The 25320-nt window shown below is 39.3% G+C and overlaps 1 protein-coding gene across 7 annotated transcripts in view; it reads left to right on the top strand.

Annotated features, from left to right (window-relative positions):
• LOC115269373 (fragile X messenger ribonucleoprotein 1 homolog) overlaps window positions 1–25320 on the top strand; it is a 161741-nt gene that overhangs the window by 97086 nt on the left and 39335 nt on the right. For 5 of the 7 annotated variants that reach the window (XM_029878040.2, XM_029878041.2, XM_029878042.2 and 2 more), the window contains exon 1: window positions 17318–17475. The exons of 1 other annotated variant lie outside the window; for it this stretch is intronic. In XM_029878040.2, the coding sequence (XP_029733900.2) occupies window positions 17425–17475 (51 nt within the window). In that variant the 5' untranslated portion in view covers window positions 17318–17424. Of the gene's footprint in view, window positions 1–17317; window positions 17476–25320 lie in introns of those variants that run through there. One more of the 7 variants, XM_029878045.2, reaches the window with a different exon arrangement.

Raw genomic sequence — 25320 nt, forward strand, 5'->3', positions numbered from 1 at the left:
CTTTCTTTGGATCATTGATAGCTTATTAAGTTTGCTGTGTAGTTGTTAATTGTTTAATTATTTCATTTCATGTTTCTGCACCGTGTTTGTTAGAAAAACTGTATTTTTCTGTATGTTAGATAATAAGTATACACATAAAATCATTTGGGCTAAATAAGCCTGTTGATTAACCAAATAAATAAATAAATAAATAAAGGTGAAAAATCTGTATAATACAGAAAAATCTGTATATCTGGCATCTCTGCATGGGACTACAGCACGTGTACATCAACTCTGATCCTTGCAATCTCATTTTCTCTTTTCTTTTTGCAGTGAATTCATTTTTCGGCTACTCTTGCGTCCTGCTCTCTGGATCCCCGACACCAGCATCTGGCAACATTCTTCTCGCCCATCACCTCTGTCAGTCCTCGTCGTCCACCCGCGCTGCCTTACTTATTGGTCCGTGGATAAACTCCCACAGAGTTTTGAGATTATCACTCTCGTTGATCCCGCTTATCCGCTAGTCCAGTTTCTGGTGATAGTCAGCATTGGGCATTCTTCATAGGTTTTGTTGAGACATTCGTAAAACGCATCCTCTACATCATCGGTTTCGTCGTTCATCATAGAGCATAGACATTGATTAGGCTGTATATAGTTAAAGAATTTGCCTCGAATTGCTATAAAATGATACATTTGCAAAGAAGCTCCTAGAGATTTTTTTTTGTAAAAGCTCTTCTAAGCATTAGGAGCTTGTGATGCAGTCCCCGAAGAAGTTACTGGAGACATTTTTGTACAATGGAACTTTGAATTGAAATTGTGAAAATAGGAGTGTTTATGGTATGGGCTCGGAGTAAGTTTGGCTTTCCGCAGAATGGTTAACTCTTTTGTGGCTTAGTTGGTTAAAGCGCTGGTCTAGCGAATACGGAGGCGTGGATTCGAATCCCACCAGATCTGATTTTTTTTCACAATTCCATCTCTCAATTCGCAAAATAATCAACATGCTGTATCTTCTAATTTTCAAGTTTTCCCGGAACTTTTACGCTCGTTAGTGTAGTATCTAACTACTGGTAGTGCTTTGGTGCTATTCTTAGTTAGTTGTGTCTACCTACAAGTAGTATCATTCTTGTTGGTACCTGAAGGTGTAGGTATGATTATTTTCTTCTGGATGATTATGTGAAAAGCAAGTCTGGATAACCACGCTAGATAAACAAGAGGAAAACTCCGACTCCTGAATATAGCAGATGTTTCTGAAACTTTGCTACAAGATTTTTTCCTGAAATTCCGTCAGATTTGCTTTGTGGAACTTCTCTAGAACTACCTCTTGGAATTCCTTCCAGGATTTCTCACAAGATGTGTATTTTTCCTATTTTTTTTCCTCGCGGAGATTTTTCCGGATTCCTACTCTTATTTTTTAGATTCGAACAATTCTTTCCGATATTCTCGCTTGTAAAATTTCCAGGGTTCCTGAATCCCAACCTATTTCTCCTGAAGTTTTTCACGGTGAGCCTACATAATTGCCTTCCAGTGAAATTCCCGGTATTGCCACCTCGTGGGATTTTCTCGGAGTTCCTCCACCGTTTTGCCCAATTCTCTACATGAGTTTCTCTTAGAATATATCGCAGATGTTGTCTCGGAGTTTCTCCTGAAGTTTCTCTCGGGATTCTTCTTGAAGATTTTCTGTGATTCCTTCCGCTGTTCTTTTTGGGACTTCACCAGGAGTTCTTCCCGGAATTTCCCCATGAGTTGCTACAGGATCCTTATTCCTGGGATTCCTAATAGAGCTCCTCTAAGAATTTCTTAAGGAGTTCGTCCCGGGATTCCTTCCGAAGTTTCTTCTGTATTTTTTAAATTTTCGTGAGCTTTCTTCTGGAGCTTCTCCCTGGATTTCTACTAGAGTTTCATCAACTGGAAAATTTCCAAAAGTTTCTTGCGGGATTTGTTTCGAAGTTCAACAAGAGATTTTTCTCAGATTTTCCCCCGGAACTTCTCTCAGAAGATTTCTTCCGGTGTTGATCCTGCGCACCAAATTTTTTGAAACGTTTCCAACACAAAATTTATGGTGAATTTCAGCACAACGTTGCTGATCAACTATCAAAATTCCTGGATGGTTCAGTAAGTTGAAAAATAATTGCTGATATTCAGTAAATTTGCATTGCTGAATGAAATCAGCACAAAAAAAAATCAGCAAAGTTTGCTGAATACCAGTAAACAAAATTTGCAGTGTGGAATATCTCTCAGAATTTGTTTTCTGAATTCATCCTGGAATTGTAACACATACTTTCACTTTTTCTCTTCTGGATTTTTTTTTCTTGAGTGGCTCCTGGGATTTCTGCAGGAGCTATTGTTGATATTTCTCATGGAGTTCTTCTGTGATTTCATTCAGAGCTTTTCCCAGACTTTTCCTCGTAGTTTCTTGCAGTGATCCACCAGAATTGTCCCGAGATTCTGGTTGCTCCTTTTGGGATTTCTTTGATACTTGCTCCCGAAGTTTTTGTATGTATTTTTCTTCGGAATGTCTCATAGGATAGCTGAAGGAGTCCAGGTAAAATGTAGTGAGAAAGTTTGCAAATACTTCTTAATGAAATTTCGAGAAGAAAAAATCCTGAGAAAAACTAGGACATTTCAGAAACAAGCTCTGGGAGGAATCAGCACGGTTTCAATTCGACCCAGCAAGTGGGCATCTGAGAGACGTTAGGAAACGCTGACTGTAAAGCTGATACAGTAGTGCCACCGGGAAGTAGGATTCCGCGCGTACCAATTTTCTCTTTGAAGTGCGATCCATTACATAGTGTAGACCGCGAAGCGAAGATGATAAGAGAGACTCATCGCTCGAGTATCATCATCACCTTCATATGCACAGGTGGACGAGTTCAGTTCAAGGAAGAGCTCGCGGATTATTACCTCGCTTTATGCTTGCTCACACTTGCACCACCTTGGTCGTTCGTTCCGAACACCGGACCAGAAGGGTGAAAAAGCGAGAAGTCATTTACATATTGCAAGACCTCCCCGCTGCTCTGGAGTGGATTTAAATTCGTTCAATTGCATTCGTGACGTCGCAAACACTTGAAGTTGAAAATATATACTGCTAGAAATATGCATAATATTTTCACCTAAGTTACGTAACGGATTTCATACATGAGTGCATCTTCCCAGAAGAGAAGACAACCTCCCTAGTCATAATCGTTAGGTGTACTAGCGCATTTGCATGGTGTTTCTATCAATAAACCGTTGGAAATGGAGAACGCATGGTTGTTCACTTCGAATCCGACTCGATGCACGTGCTTCGATGGAGGCGCCAAATCACCAACGCAAAGAAGCGACGACGGGCGGTATGCTGTTATGCTTCACCTGCTTCCTGCATCGGGTGGGTGGTGGTTGTGCGGATTCTCTGCGAGCCGCATGCATGCATGCAACATAAATGAGTGTGTGTGAGTGAATAACGGACTCGGTCCAGTGGAGAGACGGGAGAGAAACGGAGAGGCGAACGCTTCACCACGCGAGATGGAAGCGTTTGTTTTGACTCGATGACCCGGTACTTAAATTGTTAGTGCGGAAGATTTCAAGCATAATTTTTCAAATCGACGTATCTAACTTTTTCACTGATCTGAGTAAATTCATGGTCAATGTTGACGACCATTTCACTAAAATAGTTTTTTATAAAAAGACTTTTCATAAGTTTTTTCGTGCTTAACATCACCAGGGATATTGCACGCACTAGGTAAGGAACAAAACCTACTCATTCCATATCATTTTCACAATGAATTTTGACAAAAATACACATACACCGGGTTGGTTCGAGATACGTCATGCCAGATACGTCGCTTTTGTATGGTGCCAGTTTGGTGTATCTGTTACTTTTGATTTTGGCTAGATACGTCGTTTGGTTTTCTCATGTATCAAAACGGTGTATCTATCAGTAAAGTTGTAAACATCAAAATAGTTAGATACGTCATTTCGAAAAATATGCTTAGTTAAACAAATTAAGCAATAAATCATCAAACAGTGATGTGGATTCTTCAATTTGCTTTATGAATCATGCATGCAGCAGTAAACCCGGATTTGTTTACATTCTCGAGTTACGTCGGATTGAAAAATTATGCTTGATTTACTGAAATTTTTACTGGAAATTAAGGTTAAACGTCAAGAAATCCCATTGCAATTTTGCATACAAACTTTAGAGGCACGAATCTGACAAACGAAGCTTATTTATCGTGGCTTTGAAGTGCAGAATTTGCTTAATGTTAAAATACACGTTAATAAAAGCAAAAAAAAAATCCTGGCTTTGTTTACTTGCAAAATGAGACAGCTTTTCTAAATAGAGCGCTTTTGTTTACGAATTTTTAAAATTGGTGCTTTTGAAAACGTGAGTAGGGGCATGGTCCAAGTTGGCTGTTGTGGCAGCCATATTTGTATTCTCTGGAGTTTCTCCACAATTTAAACACTTGAAAACCGTGATAAAAACGGAATACGTGGAATACCGTATCAGAAATAAGTGGGAAACTGCCAAACTGAGCCGAAATTCAAATTTTCATCAATTTTGGTGCCCGGGAACCTATTTAAACTATTTAATTTTCAATTTGAAATTTGTATGGGAGCGAATTGTCGAATCCCTCCTCGTTGCATTTTGTACTGAGCGGAGCTGTAAAGCAGTTGCCCAGCTGTCAAAAGATGATTTAAAAAAATCTCTTTGAAATTGATTTTAAGTAACAAAATAAAGTTCTAAAAATCTGAAAAAAAATCATAGCGGCTCAGAACAAGGTGCTCTTTTGTTTAAAAATAAAAAAAAAAATGAAATTTTCCTAATTTTAAAACCCAATTTTCTTTCAGGGATCCTCGACCCATTTTTTCTACTTTTGTTTTATACAAAATGCATGTGTTTTCGAACGTTGATTTTTCATCCAGAATAGCGTGAGTGAGGACCGTTTTTCTTAAATTTATTGTATCATTATTTGCATGCCAAATTTAAGTCGTGACAACTTAAAATTACTTCAAAATGTGATTTATGCTAATAGGGCATAGTGCAGCAGTAATGCAATATGTTCGCACTACCTCGAAATCCCTAGCTATACGATCAATTGGCTTCTTTAGTGGTGTTGAGATAATTCCATACTCTAAATCTGTACGACAAACTGAGCCGAAATCCAAATTTTCATGAATTTTAAAGCCCGGGAACCTATTTAAAAATCAACTTGAAATTTGTATGGGAACAATTTGTCGAATCACCCCTCGTCGAATTTTGTACTGGACGGAGCTGTCAAGTAGTTGCCCAGCTGTCAAAAGGTGATACCAAAAAATTTCTTTGAAATTGATTTTAGGTATCAAAACAAGCTTCGAAAAATCTGAAAAAAATCATAGTGGCTCAGAAAAAGGTGCTCTTTAATATAAAATTAAAAAATCAATACATTTTTCAAAATTTTGAAACCCGATTGCGGCTCTCGACGAGCTCCGACAGCAATCTATGTGGTTAGTGCTCGGGTTAGCGTACATAGAATTTATCAGTCAACTAATTTGAGTGATGGAAAAGATTGTCTAAACGACTCAATCACTGAAATTCAAAATGGGATTTCACAAAACATAACTCATTAAATAAATATTCTTCGTGCAGTTAAAAATCGGAATTTTTGATACGCGAAAATCGATTTTTCTGCTAAACCGTGCGTCGGGCAAAGTGCACTGGATAGAGGGCTAGATTCGCTGCCCAGCGCACTGCCCGACGATATTGTGGATTTAGCACCAAATTAGTGTCGGAAGTAACTTCATTGACTTCCGCTGGCTTTCCTGTGCGTTAAACATAACGTCGGAAGCAGTGCGCTGTATAGTGAATCTGATGCTCTATTCAGCGCACTACTTCACGGAGAAAAATAAATAGTAAACACGAACAAAAATTAGTTTGATTCAACCAAACTTTCGCATTGAATTTTGCACAACCCAAACATTGGTTTGATTAAGCAATTGACATTGGTTGAAACAAACTAAAATGAAAGGTAAGGCTCAGACATTCGATCAAACAAACTTTTATTTGATTTTACCAATATGAAAGTTGAATAATTTTGACAGTAGCCAAATTTAAGTGAAATTATTGTAAATTCAACTAAATTGTTTAGTTTGAGTGAATCAAAATTTAGCTTCAAATAAACGAACACTTTAGTTAAAATTAAACAACGTGTTTGTTGAACTTATACACAGCAATACCTTTCTTATCCCTTCACTCCATTCTTCTAGAATCAATAAAACAATAAAATTCTTAAATGCATATTGAAACACTTTATTGAACTTTGTCTATAAAGAGCTGGCACAAAAATGAGTAACATGCTTATTCAATATTACAATTTTAATCGACATACATTTCAGAACTTTTCCGTTTTCCTCTATTATTTGAAAGCGTCTGGGTCTTGGTCGTTATAATCTCCACAGAAACCCAATAGATCGATGGTCTTCGCGAAAGATATAATCGGGCCGATTCGAGGGGTTCGAGACCGATTTAAATGAACTTCTTCGTGAAAGGTTTGAAAACGGGAAACGATGTATATCCGTGAATAAAACCCTCTTCACGCTCGTTGCCTTCTTAGCTGAAATGATTAACAAAACATGGATTCTATTTAGAATCCTATGACGAACAGTTTTCAGTAAAAAATATGACCTACCTGCTTGCTAAGCATCCGCCTTTTGCTAAAGAGAACCGGATGAATAATCTAATAATTTCTCCCGGCCGAAGCGGATGAATCTCGATAATCGTGATTCCAAACTCTTACACAAAAATATTTCATTATTGACAAAAACAACAATGAAGCTGGCGGTGGCGAGACCACTAATGCAACAAACCAAAATATTAGTTTGCTAAAACCAAAATCGTACGTTGATATTTCACCAACTGGGATCTTAGTTTGGTGGAACTGGCAGCTTTTATTGTATTTACCTAAGATTTTAGCTTCTTCTCGTGTTTTTAGGTCAGAAATAAATAAACTGGATATTGGTAAAATCAAACTATGCTTTTTCTACAAAAAACTAACACGATGGCTTGGAAGTACCAAAATCAAGTTTGTTTTCGCATAATATTTACAGGCGAAAATAACCAATACAAATGATCGTTTCAATCTAGGATTTTTGTTTTAATACGACCAAACTCAACTTAAATACAACTAATTTTCAAGTTTGTAAGATAACAAAGAAATTGGTTGTTACAAACTGGACTGCTTTTTCTCCGTGTTCCGACGTAATGTTTAACGCACAGGAAAGCCAGCGGAAGTCAATGAAGTTACTTCCGACACCAATTTGGTGCTAAATCCACAATAGGTTTCACGTATAGAGGCTTGCATCAAAAACCTAACCTCATCGAATTTTCATACAATTTGTAAACATTGCCCTCAAATTTTTTTGAGGGCAAGGACGGCTTTATGGACCGACGCCGAAGGAAAGAAAGAGAAGGAGACAATGATGACGTCAGTGTGCAAGCGCTCATGGGTTTGGAGAAAAACCGATTGTCGCGTGTGGGGAAACTTTGGGTTTCAACCGCGATGACGATACAGATTGCATTAAATGCAATTTTTGTTTGTATGGGTAAAAACCCCAAGAAAAACCCATTTCCTTGCTTATTTCGTCCGAAAATATTGATGTGTGCATTCAAAGTGCACATATCAAATGCGGGAGCACCAAATGCGGTAAGATTTGTTGAAAACATGAAAGGGTTCAATCAACACTCTTCGTAATCGAGACTACCTGTATGTTGTATAGATGTACCATGGCCGCAAATACGGTATCGATGTTATTGTTTATAAGTGTAATGTAAATAAAAAATCATTCGTTCGAGTACTGTTGAAGAGTACACCCAGCGGCGTCATGGTCGCAATTTTTTCCGCAGTCAAGTTCGCAAATTGTGAACAATCCTCGGTACTCACTTTACATAATTTATGTTTAGTCCCTTACTGTCAGAGCTGTCAGATCAGTGTAACACGCTAAATGAAATTTACACAAAAAGCAATTTACACGGAAAAAAAATACACGGTTATGAATATTTATTGGGTACCGGACTGGTCACCGAAAATTTGATCGTTTTCTTTGGTACATCGAGGTCTTGAAATTAGTCTATGGTACACCGGTGTATAAGTTTCTTTCCCGGTCCGTGAAGTCCTTCCGCCGATTCGTTTCTCGTCCGCTGTTGTTGTCCGCTGTGTGGTGCCTCCAACAGGTAATGGGTCCAGGCATGGATGAGAAATTGAAGGTCGCCGCGTTTGATGGTTCCGGCTTCCACAACTGGAAGTTCCGGATGGAAACCATTCTAGATACATTCGATCTGCTTGATTGCCTCCACCGGGAGATTGATGAGTTGCAGGAGATGGCTGCCGATACCATTGAAGTGAAATCTCGAAAGAAAAAGGAAATGGTGGAACGCAGATCCGCGAAGAAGAAGTGTAAAGCTTCGATTATTTCGGCCATAGCTGATAATCAGCTTGAATTAGTGAAAGACTGTGTTACGGTGTTACTCCAAAACGAATCTGGGACACGTTAAGGGCAGTTTTCGAACGTCGCGGTGTTGCCGGGCAATTGTATATTCGGAAGCAGCTCCTCACATTGAAGTATGTGGAAGGGGTTGATGTGAGATTGCCGGAACATTTGCTAAAGTTCGACTGCTTGATTCGCGAATTGAAGGAAAGTGTCGCCGCGGTGGAAATTCGGATGCGATTTGCCATTTGCTGTTAACGCTGCCGCCGTCATTTGATTCCGTCGTCACCGCGATCGAGACTCTTCCAGGCGGTGTAACAATGGACTTTGTGAAAAAAGCGTTTGCTCGATGTGGATTTGAAGATGAATCAGTTGGCCCCTGACGGCGATATTCAGGGTGTTGCCATGACGAGTAGACATGTTTGGTCTAAGGTGAAGTGTTTTCGGTGCGGAAAAATAGGACATAGAAAAATTGATTGTCACGTGACAGTGGTTCCCGAACGGAAATACAACGGGAAAGTGAATTACCGAGACCACAAAACTAATCAAGTGATGGAAGAAGATCGTTCGTCCGAAGGCGCGGAGGTGGTATTCCTGGCATTGAAAGAAAAAGAAGATCTTGTTAAAATGGAATGGTTCGTAGATTCTGGTGCAACAAACCATATGGTGAAGGACTCCAACTTTTTCAGTGAGATACGGCGTTTAGAGCGCGCAATTGGGTTATTAAATTTTTAAAAGTATTTTGATTTTTTAATTTTATACGAAAGAGCACCTTTTTCTGAGCCAGTATGTTTTTTTTCAGATCTTTAGAACTTCATTTTGATACCTAAAATCAATTTTAAAGATTTTTTTTGAAATCACATTTTGACAGCTGGGCAACTGCTTGACAGCTCCGCCCAGTAGAAAATGCGACGAGGGGTGATTCGACAAATCGCTCCCATACAAAGTTCAATTGGATTTTTGAATAGGTTCCCGGGCACCAAAATTAATGAAAATTTGGATTTCCGCTCAGTTTGGCGTGCAGATTCAGAATATGACATTATCCCAACACCGCTAAAGAAGCCAATAGCAGTGATGGTAGCAAACGGTGAAAGGATGCTGGCGGAATATTGTGGAGATATGGTGCTTTATGCGGATGTTGATGATAAGAAGACAAAGTGTGAAGCGAAGAATGTATTGTACATCCCCCAACTCAGCTGTAATCTTTTCTCGGTTAGTCGAGTAGCAAGATCGGGCATGAACGCCAGTTTCATCGGAGATAAAGTGGAAATCCAGAAGGAAGGAGAAGTGACGGTTGTCGGACATTACAAAGGCAAGCAGTACCAGTTAAATGTATCGTGTAAAAGAAATAACGTGAAACCAGCGATGATGGCCAGCACGGATACGAGGAACCAGCTTTTCGGCCATTGAGAGAAGAAGAGAAAACATGGCGATGAAAGAAGAAAGGGTTAGTTTTGTTGTGTTGTTAAAATAGTTGATAGAAAAGTTATAACAGTTCATGAATAACAGTTTGAAACCCCCTGCAAGGAAGTGTGCATTGTGATTGTCAAACTCTGGTAGACTACGGAGCAGTTGACAATAATTGGACTAGTTGCTCGGATAGGGGGAGCATTGTGTGCGTTGACATGGAGGTTATGTAGATGTTAAAAGATGTGTAGGATTCTTGTAGAATGTAAGGAAGCCGAACATTCGTTAGCACGGTGATCGAAACGTGTAAAATGATTTTTTAACTTTGGGGAAAAGAAGTTGTCAGAGGTTTTTATGTTCAGGTTAAACATATCTGTGATAAAGAAAGTCTGTGATACTCGGATGTTGACTTGAGGGGGAGTGTTGAAAACATGAAAGAGAAGGTTCATTTATTATGCCCATCGTTTTTCGGGATTTCTTGACCCCCCTCCCCCCTCTGTCACGCTATTGTCCCATACCTAATACACGTACTGTCACACTTTTCTAGACCCTCCCCCTCCCCCAAATGCTGGACGTAATTTATGAACGTTCCCAAAGGATTCAATTAACACCCTTCGTAATCGAGACTACCTGTATGTTGTATAGATGTACCATGGCCGCAAATACGGTATCGATGTTATTGTTTATAAGTGTAATGTAAATAAAAAAATATTCGTTCGAGTACTGTTGAAGAGTACACCGGTGTACACTCAGTAGCAAAAAAAAAAGCCGAGCTGATTTTTTCTCCTAAAATGCGTCATGTTCAATCTGCCGCAATTTTGGCAATTATCAATATTTTTGGCTGAAAATTTTACCACTTCATCGTCAATATATTGATGATGTATGAACAAAATTTCATATGGATAGAAATTATATATTTTGAGTTATAACAACTTATATGAAAAAAACCATTTTTGGACATACCTTTTTTAAAAATCCGTATCTATCTATATATATATAAATGCAGTGGCATACGTGGGACCGCGCATAACTTGCGAACGGATGGTCAGATTTGGGTCGTCTAAGTTTTGTTTTGTTAGTTTTCACCCAAGGAAGGTTTATTAGGCAAAAAACATGGGAAAATTGCGAGTTTTTGAAAATCGAGTTTTCATACTTTTTGAACGGGGACTTGGGCTTGGCTAGGGACTTGAAACGTCAAAAAACGCAGTAGGCAAGACAAAGTTTGCCGGGTACAGCTAGTTTCAGTGAAAAATTTAAGTAGCTTCATAAAAATTTCACTGCAGCGTCAGTAAATATAGGAAATGTTGTGGTCAAAATTTTAAATGTTTTCATCCAGCGGTTTGGGCCACAGAAATCGTCAAAGTTGAAGTACTACTGTTTGTGCCTACAGTTTTCACTCCATATTGACCACGCTGAAACACTGGTGCGGAAAAAAAGCCGAGGTCAATTCGTTCCATTAATGTTTAGATTTAAGTTTTAATAAACAATCCATATTATATTACATGCCTTTCTATATCACACTTTGTGATTCTAAATTATACCCCACAACTTGTTTACTTAAAATATTTTTTTACAGTTGCCAAAATTTGTAAATTATACAAACTACTTGTATATTCACTTACATACACACTAAGATTTGATTACCGGAGTCGGTAAAATTTTACTGGGTTTTTGAACAGCAGAGTTAACTCGGTAATTTTCTTCGTTACCGAAAACTCAGTATAGCGTGAAATTGCTAGCTGTCAAATGAATACTGATTTAGTCAGTAAATTCTGCTGTCAATGTATTACGGATTTTTTCGGTAAATTGATATTACTTTTTATTACCGATTTTTTCAGCAGTTAATGCGATCCCCAGCCCTCCCGTTGATTCCAGATTCCTAACTATTGTTCCAGCTTTGATTTATATCCGGCCTTGTCCCGAACCCCCATGCTTCATGGAACTGGAATTACTAGTTTATATGTCCATGTCGTCACCTCATGGCAGACGCTTTTTCGGAAAAAGATTTGCCGGTGAGCAAGCTATAAGTAAATCTAAGTAAATTTGCACAACAACATTACCGAACACTTTATCTTGCACTTCATCCCCATAATAGCTGTCGTTTACTGACAACCAACGCATTACTCAGCGGAGATATCCAATAACTTACCTTGTGGGATTTTCTTAGCAAGAATCAGATTTGGGGAAGGGCAATTTTTCCAATGGCAAATCTACTTTAAAAGCAGCGCAGTTGCAGCAAAAGTTTCTTCCTTCAATGGCCGCAACCATCTTCATTGCGAAAAACATTTTCGTTTGACAGCTGCCCAATATGCGCGCGAAGTTTGTTTTCATTGAATTTTGATGAAAACTCGGTAAAACGTAGTAAATGCTGGAAAGTCGACACTTGTTTTTGCTGACTTTTCACTCTTTTCAGTGAATACTCAGTATTACTGAGCTACCGGTAGTAGCAATTACCGTCTTCAGCAAACAAATGAAATGTGTTGCTGAGAGTCAGTATTTTTATGTAGAATAACTGAAGTATCGGTATTTTTTCGCTTTACTGATCAAAAATCGTAATAGTAGTTTACGCAACAAGGTGCAGAATGACGATTTTTACAGAACGAGTCGTACATTTATCCAACGAGGCTTGCCGAGTTGGATCATTACGACGAGTGCTGGAAAAATCGAGTTCTGCACCGAGTTGCGTACAACGTTTTTTGCAATAGGCTCCTAAAGTCCTATCGGGATTCTTGTTTTAAACCACAATATATGGTTCAAGAGTACATATTTACTCATTTTTTGACGTTTTTATTAACCATAGTTGAAAATATATAATTTTTATTTTTTCAGCCTTTTGTCTCGTCTCTAGCTTATAACACATACTTTGAGTGATTTTTTTCACCGTGTATGTCAGATAGGAACATTTTTGAAATCCCAGTGCGAAAAATGTCGAGCTCAGTCACACAAGGTTGACCTCAAATGTCAAAGTAGAACTATTTACCATTTTACTTATTTCAAATTTTCTCATTATTCCTTTGTTTTTCAAGTTCGAGTAAAGTACAATTCCGATTAAAATACCATGCTTGATCGTATTATTCAATATAAGCGAGATTTCGTCTTTAATTTTAGGACCCTATTTCATAAATTACCCTTGAGGATAATTTTTAACAAAACTTTTTCATCAAACTGCACACTGATGTTCATAGCCAATGCTAAAGAAAATCTAATCATAACAGGTTATACTGCGCAGTCGTCACAATTGTTCAAAACTGCGTCCAGAAAGCATCAACATAGTTATCAAGTTGACCAAAACTAAAAACAGTAAATAAAAGAAAATCGGGTTAAGTACGGTTCCTTTGAATTCCACTAAGAATTTGCATCCTTTGACAGATACGTATTTCGACCTCAACTGTAAGGTCGTCTTCAGTGTCTTGTACTTGACAGTGCTGTAATGGTTCATTACGCAACGCAAATCAGTGCTGTAATGAACCATTACAGCACTGTTAATTTGGTGTGGGAAAGTAGGCCTTTTCCTGTCAGATTTGCGTGGGGTAAAACAGCCTATTACGATTAGAAATTGCAAAAAATAAATTACCGAACAGTGGAAGCGTGATTGAGTGTGTATGTATGTTTGTAACGCATTAAGTGTAACGCGTAACGCACTATTTGTTACGTGTAGAATGTCATAAACAACTAGCAGACCACACGAAAATTTATAAAAATATGTCATATAATATGGATGGTTTATTAAAACTTGAATCTAAACATTAATGGAACGAATTGACCTCGGCTTTTTTTCTGCACCGGTGTTTCAGCGTGGTCAATATGGAGTGAAAACTGTAGGCACCCACAGTAGTACTTCAACTTTGACGATTTCTGTGGTCCAAACCGCTGGATGAAAACATTTCAAATTTTGACCACAACATTTCCTATATTTACTGACGCTGCAGTGAAATTTTTATGAAGCTACTTAAATTTTTCACTGAAATACGGATTTTTGAAAAAGGTATGTCCAAAAATAGATTTTTTCATATAAGTTGTTATAACTTAAAATATATAATTTCTATCAATATGAAATTTTGTTCATACATCATCAATATATTGATGATGAAATGGTAAAATTTTCAGTCAAAAATATTGATAATTGCCAAAGTTGCAGCAGATTGAACATGACTAGGAGAAAAAATCAGCTCGGCTTTTTTTTTTGCTACTGAGTGTATAAGCACCGACGAACCGACGTGACAGTGGTGATTCAAAAGTGTCCCCCCCCAAATTTAACGGTCGGCCACCGAAGCGAGCGATCGCTTCTGTCAAATCAGCGCAGACGCGAACCGTTTCCTCTATGAACACACGGGGGTTCGGTGTCGAGCTATCAAATAATCGCGAGCCGTTATAGAGGTGGCGATAGTGTTCGGCTATTTTTCATCATGGCGTCGCGGACAACAAATTTGAATTTATTTGTTCTAGCTGTCACGTCGGTTCGTCGGTGGTTTAACCGCTTGCACCGACCGAAAGTCTACTGTAATACCAATAAAGAAAAAGCCGATTTTCTTTTATTTTGATATAATTTACTGAAATCCATCAGCAATGTGCTACCGAATCCCACGTCTGTCAAAATCAAGCAATCCTCAAAAATTTGCTGATCTTTTCAGTAAACTCTTGACGTTTACGATGACATCCGAAATTGCTGAAAATTTCAGTAATTTTTATTGCTGAACTGATTGCTGAATTTTCAGCTCGGCAAAATTTAGCAAAACTTTGCTGATTTCCAGCGAAAAAAAATATTGGTGTGTAACAACGCACTGACGCTGAAAATGAGCCTTATCATTTATATATTTCAGGCCAAACATTTCAATAGGTCCTATCTGCATTTGAGAGGCTCTCTTTGTTCACATTCTCTTTCAATGGATCACTAAAATAACTAAAACGGCCGCTATGAAATGAACAGATAGCGCCACTGTAGCCTTGTGTGTTTGACGTAACTCGACTGCTGTCACTGTGTTACCGTCCATATACGGTGGCGCTTTTGTTTTGATGCGGTGAGTTGCGAAAAAGTCGGCTTCGATGATCCATTATTGCAATGTAATGGTACACTTTTCAACTATTTTTACAGTACAAATCAAAAGACAATGGTTTCAATGCAAGGAGACAAACATATTGTGTTTCCAGTTCAAAACCGAATTAGCGACATTTTTTCTTTTACTTCCGCTGCTTTTGCCTTGCGTTATACACTATGTCGGAAGTGGGGCGCTGTATAGAATACCAGGTGTACAATACAGCGCCCCACTTCCGACATTGTGTTTAACGCAAGGCAAAAGCAGCGCAAGTAAAAGAAAAAATGTCGCTAATTCGGTTTTGAACTGGAAACATATTAAAACAAATAAACAACTGAAATATTAACGAAAGAGAGCGAAACCAAAGAGAGCCTCTCTTCTGCAGATAGGATCTTTAGACATGTTTGGCCTGATTTGCGTCGAAATCTATAAATCTTCACAACGGGCAATTAAAACCCATTTCCTTGCCCATTCCGTCCGACAATATCGTGCTTCTCCGGGTTCCACTGTACCTGTATGCAAACGCTTCCAATTTTCAGTGCCGGGCGCCGCACATCGTCTAGACTAGACTAAAATTAAAATTAAAATTAAAATTAAAATTAAAATTAAAATTAAAATTAAAATTAAAATTAAAATTAAAATTAAAATTAAAATTAAAATTAAAATTAAAATGAAAATGAAAATGAAAATTAAAATTAAAATTAAAATTAAAATTAAAATTAAAATTAAAATTAAAATTAAAATTAAAATTAAAATTAAAATTAAAATTAAAATTAAAATTAAAATTAAAATTAAAATTAAAATTAAAATTAAAATTAAAATTAAAATTAAAATTAAAATTAAAATTAAAATTAAAATTAAAATTAAAATTAAAATTAAAATTAAAATTAAAATTAAAATTAAAATTAAAATTAAAATTAAAATTAAAATTAAAATTAAAATTAAAATTAAAATTAAAATTAAAATTAAAATTAAAATTAAAATTAAAATTAAAATTAAAATTAAAATTAAAATTAAAATTAAAATTAAAATTAAAATTAAAATTAAAATTAAAATTAAAATTAAAATTAAAATTAAAATTAAAATTAAAATTAAAATTAAAATTAAAATTAAAATTAAAATTAAAATTAAAATTAAAATTAAAATTAAAATTAAAATTAAAATTAAAATTAAAATTAAAATTAAAATTAAAATTAAAATTAAAATTAAAATTAAAATTAAAATTAAAATTAAAACTAAAATTAAAATTAAAATTAAAACAGGTTCCGATTTTTTTTATTAAATATGTTTCGTCCAGCTTTCATTCGAGGTAGAAGTGCGGTTGTAGTAGTGAACGCCGATAAAAGTTCACTACTACAATCACACTTCTTGCTCGGATGACAGCTGGAATGAAAACAAGCAGCATAAAATCTATGCCTAACATTCGTCTAACAGCCCATACTAAAACATGTCTAACGTTAGTCTAATGTTAGACTAACAAACATGTTTCGAATTTGCAACATGTCTAACAAAAGTGTGTCATATCTGTCTAATTTTAGACTAACATTAGGCAAAAGTGAGACAAAAAGTTAGCCTAACATGCTGGCCAGTTAGTCTCACATTAGGCTAATGTTAGGCTAACCCTCCGTACTGGGCTGCTCGCGCAAACTGTCATCACACTCTCCTCTTTGTGCCGACAGTTCCTGAAAACTTCATGCTTTCATTTGTTCCGTTTTATGGTTGTCATTCGCCTGCCGCCGTTCTCGTGTTTGAGAGCAAAGAATAAAAAAGCTGAAAAGACAGCAGCCCAGCAAGCAGCAGCCGCACAGCGCGAGCCGAAAGCCAGTGCATGCACTCATCGGCCATCAGGCGGCAACCGCACAGTGGGATAGATGGTGGGATTTTTTGGTTAACATTTACTGAACTAGGGAATGTACATTCGAGGAAAGTTAAGAATTCGTCTATGGGGTACTGTTCGTGTATAAGCATAAGCATCTCATTTTACCTAATGCTGGGGCATGAAACAAAATCATCTTGTTGCATCATTACAATCTACATACGCGCATATAAACTTTCTCTACGCAAAGTTACATCTATAACATTTTAATGATCGGATGTTAAATTTTTACAACAGCGTAATAGACTTCAAATTCTAGTTCAGGCTGCATACAAATCAAATAAAAGTATTCTTTTTATCTTTATTAACACAAGATTTTAAACCCAAGGCTAGTTCCTCTCAGGACCCACGCTTTACTTCCCTTCTGAAGGAAGTAGTCACATTTTGTGAGTTTCTCGGAAATGGGATTCAATCCCATGTCTCTATCGATTACCAATGGCTAATGACCCAGTTCGAGAAATCGAGAAATTTGCGAAAGTGCTGCAACATCACACGATTTAATTTTGGTCACCAAGAATTTGAATCGTCCCACTGTGAGCCGCGAAGCAGCTTGCGAGTTTTTCTGGTGCCAGCGCCAGCGAGCCAGCCGTCAGCCGCAAGAGTTGTGTGTAGTGTTGAAGAAGAGCGCTGCTGAGCAGTGTAGTGTCAGTGAGTGCGGGGAGAAGAGAAAGAAATATTCACAAATCCAAAATGGACGAACTCTTTGTGGAAGTATGCGGCGAAAACGGAGCCAACTATAAGGTGAATATTGCGGAAAGTACCGTCAAAGTGTGGCCCTTCCGGTGCGCCGGACCGGGCCCCAGCGGGAGTGAATCGAGTGCGGCCGCGGCGACCGCGCTGCGGCCGAAAAAAGTGACACTTTGTGGGGCGGTGAAAATTTTTTTCGCGAGAGTTCGCGGAGCGCCCGTCGGACGCCATGGAGGAAAAAAGAAGAGGGCAAGAAAAAAAGTGGTGTGCTGTGCTGTGTGCGGTTCCTTCTCCGCGGATCGGATGGATGGACTGTAAAAAAGAACGAAGAAGCAGCCAGTCGGGAAAATTGTGCGACGTCCCGTCGTGGTTTCTCGAGGGAAAAAGATGAATGGGAAATGGCACTTTTCCGCGACGGATCTGGATGTGATCTTTTGCGGGACATTGTTGTGTACGACGGGGAAGCAAGTGTTTGCCGATTCCGCTGGGATGGGACCTCGTGCCGGACACTGACTGGCCACAGTAGTAGTGTTGGTGGCGGCGGTGTCCGGATTCTTCATTCTTGATCGCCGTTCTTCGTCTCGGCCCATCCTTTTTTGCGTTTGTGTTTCTTGTGGGCTTGCTGCTGCTGTTGCTGTCGGGAAGAGCTGTCAATAATTTTTCGATCGTCGTCAAGACGTTGTCAAGAGTGGTTTGTTGGGTGGGTTTCCAAGGAGGAAGTGCTGGCGGAGTCGTAGCAGGCAGCCGCTGCCGGATCTCCCGGGTTTCCATCGTGTAGGCCGTGACACGGCTGACGAAACGGCTACGAGACACGAATTTGAGCAACGGGACTGTCATGAGTGTTGCGAATGTTGGGGAGGAGAGGTTTGTCTCAAGAGACGTTGCCCCTTCCTTCTTGTTCGGGGCAAGGCTATAGCCAGCCGTGAGTTCTATTTCCAGTAATTTAATAGGGGTTGAAATGTCAAGGGTGTCCTAATGCCTACACCTTTTTTCCCCGGTCGAAGTGTCCATATGCTCATTTATTTTTGTGATAGAAGAAGATCTATCGCCCTGGCGGTTCTGGCGAAGAGTGGGCGTGTAAGGTAAATGTTAAAATTCGGCAATTAAAAAGTTTTCATTGAAATGATGCAGTGGGTTGTCACGAAAGCAGGGATTTTTGAATGTAAGCTCAAGTCAAACGACTATTTCTAAGCTATTTGAAGATGGGTTTTTGAGAAAAGTAGCTTGAACTAAAGTTATTATAGACTTTGGCCTGTTTAATGGCTTTCCTCGTAGTTGTTTATTTGAACAATAACTGTAAAAGTAACTCAATGATTCAACTCGCACTTGCTCGAGGTTACTCCAACTTGCTTATACTTTTATGTTAACAAATAGCTGTCAAAGCTACTTTGAGCTGCTTCAAGCTTCCCTCTCTATTCATAATTTTGTAATTTGTAATTTTATTGAATACGATAAGTATATACTAGTATATATACTAGGCCTGTCCACTTTTTCAAAAATGTTCTCTGATTCTCAAGTCCACCCCCATATTTTGATTGGCATCCTAAAAGAAGTAACTGGTCAAAATTTCAGACAAATCCATTGAACTTAAGAGGTGCATCAAATCAATTTTGTGTTTTTCGACTATTTTTGAACTTCAAAAAATCATAACTACACTAAAACTTGTCAAAACTTAATTCTTTCGGCAGAAATTGAAAGCTATACTTGTTTGCTACTACTTCTCCCAACAACGTGTGCCAACAAAATTTTTTCTGAAGGAGTTTTCACTAATTTACTGCAAGAGTTCCTCAAGAGATTTATTTCATTTTTTTCCTGTGATATCTTCAAACAATTGCTTTGGATTTTCTTTGAGATGTTCTTCCTGGTCTCCAACAGGAATTTCTTAAAAGTTTTCGCGAGCTTTATTTTAAAAATTTACCTGAGATTTCTCGGAGTATCTCCTGGAACTTTTCTCAGAAGATTCCTTCCGAAGTTGGTCATGAGATGTCTCTCAGAGTTTTCCTAATTTACCCTGGACTTTCTCCTAAGATTTTTTTTTCCAGAGTGCATACTGGGATTTCCACAGGAGTTATTGCTGATATTTCTCATTGATTTTTTCTCATGCATTGTTTCAGAGCCTGGCTGTTGTTTATTGTTTATTAATTTCATCAACAGGCTGGGTGTAGCCCCAATGATGGTTAACAAGTATGATATAATGACATGGTCAAGAAACTAATAATAAATAATAATACAGAGACAACATTGCAATGTTCCTTGTAGTTGTATCAAATTTCTTGCAGTGATCCACCTGAATTTTTTTACAAATATTCTCTGTTTTATTCCCGAAATTCTTCCCGGAATCTTTAACAGAAATTGTGCCGAGATTCGGGATACTACTTTAGGGATTTCTCCCAAAGTTGTTGCAGGGATTCTTCTACGGGTTTTCTTCAGAATGTCTCCTGGGATAACTCACGAAATACCTTATAGGAAATTTCTGTTATGCAAAGTGTTATTGAAGAAATCTCGACAGGAACTTCAGGAAAAACCTGAGAAAAAATGAGACATCTCGAAAAAAGTTCTAGGTAATGATAATCCCGAGAAGAAATATTAAGGACATCCAAGGAGGAATTCTGAAAACCTCATGGAATCCTGAAAGCAGCTACGGACGAAGTTCCGCGAGGAAAATAAGAGAAATATCGGAAAACTATCGGTAAAAATCCCGACACAAACTATTGGATAGCTATTCCGGAAAACCACTAAAAAAAGACATGGACACTGACTTCAGCCGGCGGCTGTACCGGTTGAACGAAACTTAACACGGAGTGGCTGCGGATAAGAAGCTATTCTCGTGAAAAATTTCATCACTCGGAGCGGGAATCGAACCCTCATTCATCTGGGCACTAACTGCATGGCGATGAGGCCCAACCAATGACATTCTTGAAGAAACTTTGAATAGTTTTGGATGGATCTTCAGGAGGAATCCAGCGAGAATCTCTGAAAGTATATCGGAAAAACTTTGCAAGAAATATTGGGACGTACTCAAACAGCGGACCTGGTTGGATGGTTAGAACACGTGACTGTCACGCCGAGGACCTGGGATCGAATCCCACTCCCGACAAACACACAAAATGTGAGTTCTTCCTTCGGAAGGGAAGTAAAGCGTGGGTCCCGAGATGAACTAGCCCAGGGCTAAAAATCTCGTTAATACAGATAAAAAAAACGTACTCACACAGATATCTCGTGAAAGAATTCTGCGGAAAGCCAGGAAAAAACTTTGGAAGAAATTCCAGGAATTACGCTCAGAAATCTTGAAAGAATTTTTGAAGAGTAGGGGAACTTACGTATTTTCGGCAGTTCTCTTCGTCATGGGGAAACCTGTTGAACTCAGAGTTGGCATCAAATCCTTCCCAACCAAGCTAAATATGATCAAGTTTCAGGCAATTTGGCCGACATAAATCCCTCATGACGAAGAGAACAAACCTGCCGATGATATTCTAAGTCACCCTTTATAATTTTTAGAAAATTTGGGTTATTTTTTTTAATTTTAAACTTTCAAAATTTCATCTGGAAAAACCTGGAAAACTAAGGGAATTTTATTTTGAGTTATGAGTAGACACCCTGTTTAGGTGAAAGACGACGGAAGATGAACTGGGATAGCACTTTGTAGGCGGCATTCAAAATGGTGATCGCTCGAAAGTTCTCACACATTAATTTGTCGCCTTTCTTGTGGATGGGACAGATTATCCCTTCCTTCCACTCCTCCGGTAGCTGTTCGGTTTCCCAGATCTTGACTACTAACTGGTGCAGACAGGTGGCCAACTTTTCCGGGCCCATCTTGATGAGTTCTGCTGCGATACCGTCCTTACCAGCCGCTTTGTTGTTTTTGAGCTGGTGGATGGCATCCTTAACTTCCCTCAGCGTGGGAGTTGGTTCGTTCCCGTCCTCTGCTGCACCAACATAGTCATTTCCTTCGCTGCCTTGGTCCTCCGTGCCTACATTCTCTTCGCCATTCAGGTGCTCGTCGAAGTGCTGCTTCCACCTTTCGATCACCTCACGTTTGTCCGTCAGGAGGCTCCCGTCCTTATCCCTGCAGATTTCGGCTTGCGGCACGTAGCCTTTGCGGGATGCGTTGAGCTTCTGGTAGAACTTGCGTGTTTCTTGTGAACGGCACAGCAGTTCCATTTCCTCGCACTCCGCTTCTTCCAGGCGGCGCTTTTTCTCCCGGAAGAGACGGGTCTGCTGCTTCCGCTTCTGTCTGTATCGCTCCACATTCTGTCGGGTTCCATGCTGCAGCATTACCGCCCGCGCTGCATCCTTCTCCTCCAGAACCGCTCTGCACTCCTCGTCGAACCAATCGTTTCGTCGACTCCGTTCTACGTACCCGATAGTGCTCTCGGCTGCGTTGTTGATGGCTGCTTTGACTGTACTCCAGCAGTCCTCTAGAGGGGCCACATCGAGCACACCCTCGTCCGGCAGCGCTGCCTCGAAATTCTGCGCGTATGCGGTGGCGACATCCGGTTGCTTCAGTCGCTCTAGATCGTACCGGGGCGGCCGCCGGTAATGTACGTTATTAATAACGCAGAGCTTTGGGCGCAGTTTAACCATCACCAGGTAGTGATCAGAGTCGATATTAGCGCCACGATAGGTCCTGACGTCGATAATGCCGGAGAAGTGCCGTCCATCAATCAGAACGTGGTCGATTTGCGATTCCGTTTGTTGTGGTGATCTCCAGGTGTAACGATACGGGAGGCTATGCTGAAAGAAGGTGCTACGAATGGCCATATTCTTGGAGGCGGCGAAATCGGTGAGGCGTAGGCCATTTTCGTTCGTCAGCTGGTGGGCGCTGAACTTTCCAATCGTCGGTCTGAATTCCTCCTCCTGGCCTACCTGAGCGTTTAGATCCCCTATGATGATCTTGACGTCGTGGTTTGGGCAGCGGTCGTACTCGCGTTCAAGCTGCGCGTAAAATGCGTCTTTGTCATCATCAGTGCTTCCGGAGTGAGGGCTGTGCACGTTTATTATGCTAATGTTGAAGAATCGGCCCTTGATCCTCAACCTGCACATTCTTTCGTCGATCGGCCACCAACCGATCACGCGCCTCTGCATGTCGCCCATCACTATAAAAGCTGTTCCCAGCTCACGTGTGTTGCCGCAACTCTGGTAGATGGTATGATTACCTCTAAACGTTCGCACCATAGATCCTGTCCAACACACCTCCTGCAGCGCTACGATTCCGAACCCGCGGTCCTTCAGTATATCGGCGAGTATGCGGGTGCTCCCGATGAAGTTGAGAGATCTGCAGTTCCACGTACCGAGCTTCCAATCGCAAGTCCCTTTTCGTCGCTGTGGTCGTCGCCATTGGTATCGGTTCGCATTCTTCTCTTGTTGATTTTCCGGTGCTAGTCTTTTTTACGGCTGGCTCGCAGTGCCTGACACCAATTGGTGTCAGGCCCTGCGAGCCAGCCGTAAAAAAGACTAGCAACCACTAACCCAGGGAGTTGGGCTTACCTTCCCGGAAGCTACAGGTTCTGCATTGGCATTTCCTCCAACTACAGTGCTAAATAGCTAGGCTCGAGCGGCAGTCTTCGCCGGGGGTGGTGTTTTCAATGGTCGCCCAGGAGATATTTTACCTGAGCTTCCACCCCCTACGTAACGCTTTATTGTATGCAAATCCTAAAAAAAAAAAAAAACGTAACGCTTTATTGTATGAAAATCCTAAAAAAAAATGTATGGACCGTAACGCTCGGCCATACTCCCCCCTCCCCCTAGAGCGTTACGTAATTTGTGGACGGCGCCTAATTATTTTGTTGAAAAAATATGCTTCAAAGAGTTGGTAGTAGGGTGGGGCAAAATGAGCAACTGGTGAAAAAATAATGAAAATGGTAAACATCTTCAACAAACGATTTTTAATTATGGTTTTCTCTGTTTTAATGCATATAGTAAGGTTTTGTCTGTAACTTTCAATTTATTAGCTTGAAATTTTCAGTATCTGTGTATTTCATTTATTTAGTTAACATCAAATTCATGATAATACTGAATCAACAATTTGCCGCCATAATACTCGATTTGTAGCTGCATATCTGTGTATTATCACCGTTTAAAAAATCCTCAAAAGAAGACTCCTTGAAACCCCACAGTTCCCTGCAAATTAAACCACGTAATCCCTTCAAATTCTCATTGATTGTTGACGGTATGCTTTATCATTAGCAAGAATAGTCAATTAGCATTTGATTGTATGCAAAACTGGTATTGATCATCCTGTCCCACCTAGGGTGCTCATTATGCTCCACCCTCAAAACGCAACTCGCGATTTTATACGTTTTTAAAAACATAAAATTTTGCAACATTTAGGGTAACCAATATAATTTGGACCCCCATATATTTTGGACCCCCTGTGCCCTTTTATCACAACTTACACAGGTTTAATGATAAGATGATGGAAATTTTTAGAATCATTTGCTAAATAAAATCGCTCTGCACGGGCAGCAATCATTTCCTTACTGGAAATATCCTTATTTGCCTTGAAATTATTTTTTGCCAATCTCGTCATCCGAGCGAGTGTCGCATCATGTTTACAAAAAGAGATTGCGGTGCTGAGGAAACTTGCAGATGTAAACAAAAACGTTTATCATTCTAGCGCACTAAATTCGCAAAGTTCGTCTAATCAGCCTTTGTCAATCAAGTAATTAGGATGTGATCTATCATATTCAAGCGGCAAATTCTTCCAAAATACTTTCAAACGAGTTTAAACACCGGGTGTCCAAAATATATACTGAAGAGGGTCCAAAATATATTGGGGTGTCCAAAACAGTGAAAACTGATGCCTCAAAAATCATTTATTTTCATCAAACTTTCAGCCAGAAATGACCTTGTAGGTATTTTTAACGGACAGTAGAGACTTTTACGAACATACTAACATCATCATTAAGTGTAAATACCCTCTGAATCTGTTTGATTTTGAATTAAATTCAAACCAATGTCCTCTAGGGGTCCAAAATTCAACCGTTACCCTATAACTTTATTCGGAATTTCAACGATTAGCTCTTGTCAGTTAAGGTTCAAATGAGGATTGAACGTTAAAATTACACATTGGTTGCACTTAATTTTCTGGATTTAGTGGCAAAATGCTTAAGCTGCTAATTATGCCCCTCCTACACCTACAAATTTAAATAATTACAGAGTTTGATATTATTTTGTTACAAATATTGGTAGCGAATCATGTCCTGCATACGTGCGTTTTTCATCATTGGTTAAGGGCTGTTGTTGTTCCGTAAATCATTGTCGTAGTCCTACAAATAGTCGTGGCTTCTGTCTTCAACTTTAAGTATTTATTAGCTAAAGTTGCTCGTAGAGTTTTGAATCTTTTAAGAAAAGTAACAGGGCTGCTTCTACGGATGGGTCGTTTGCAAGGATGTCTCTAATTCCAGTGTCTAGTCCGTATGTAGTTCTGTAGGATTGGTATTGAGGACAAACTGCAAGTATGTGTTCAATGGTCTGTCGAATTCCACATACATCACAGATAACATGATGAAATCGTCCAGACGGCATATGACTAATACGTGTGTGACCAGTTCGCAGTCTAGATAGGATTCGTTGATCTCTCCAGTTGGTTCGGTCGATCCATTTCTTCGTCTCGCCCTTGACCTTGCAAAGAGAGAGATGACGTTCTTGTTGCCATGTTGCACCCCAGGCTTCCGTAATTATATTTTTGACGCAAGTTTTCGCGTCTTGGGAGGGGATTTGCCTTGTGAGTAGCTGTGGAGTTACGACCTGAGGCCGCAAGCCGATCAGCACTTTCGTTGCCGGATATGCCGCAGTGGCCAGGAATCCAAACGAAGAGGATACCAGGATTCATTGCCGCACGAATTGCTTGTACCTACGGGTGGCGTATTCGGTCCGTTTCAAGGGCTTTGAGAACAC

The sequence above is a fragment of the Aedes albopictus genome, chromosome 1, assembly GCF_035046485.1.
Source record: "Aedes albopictus strain Foshan chromosome 1, AalbF5, whole genome shotgun sequence".
NCBI classification, from domain to species: domain Eukaryota; kingdom Metazoa; phylum Arthropoda; class Insecta; order Diptera; family Culicidae; genus Aedes; species Aedes albopictus.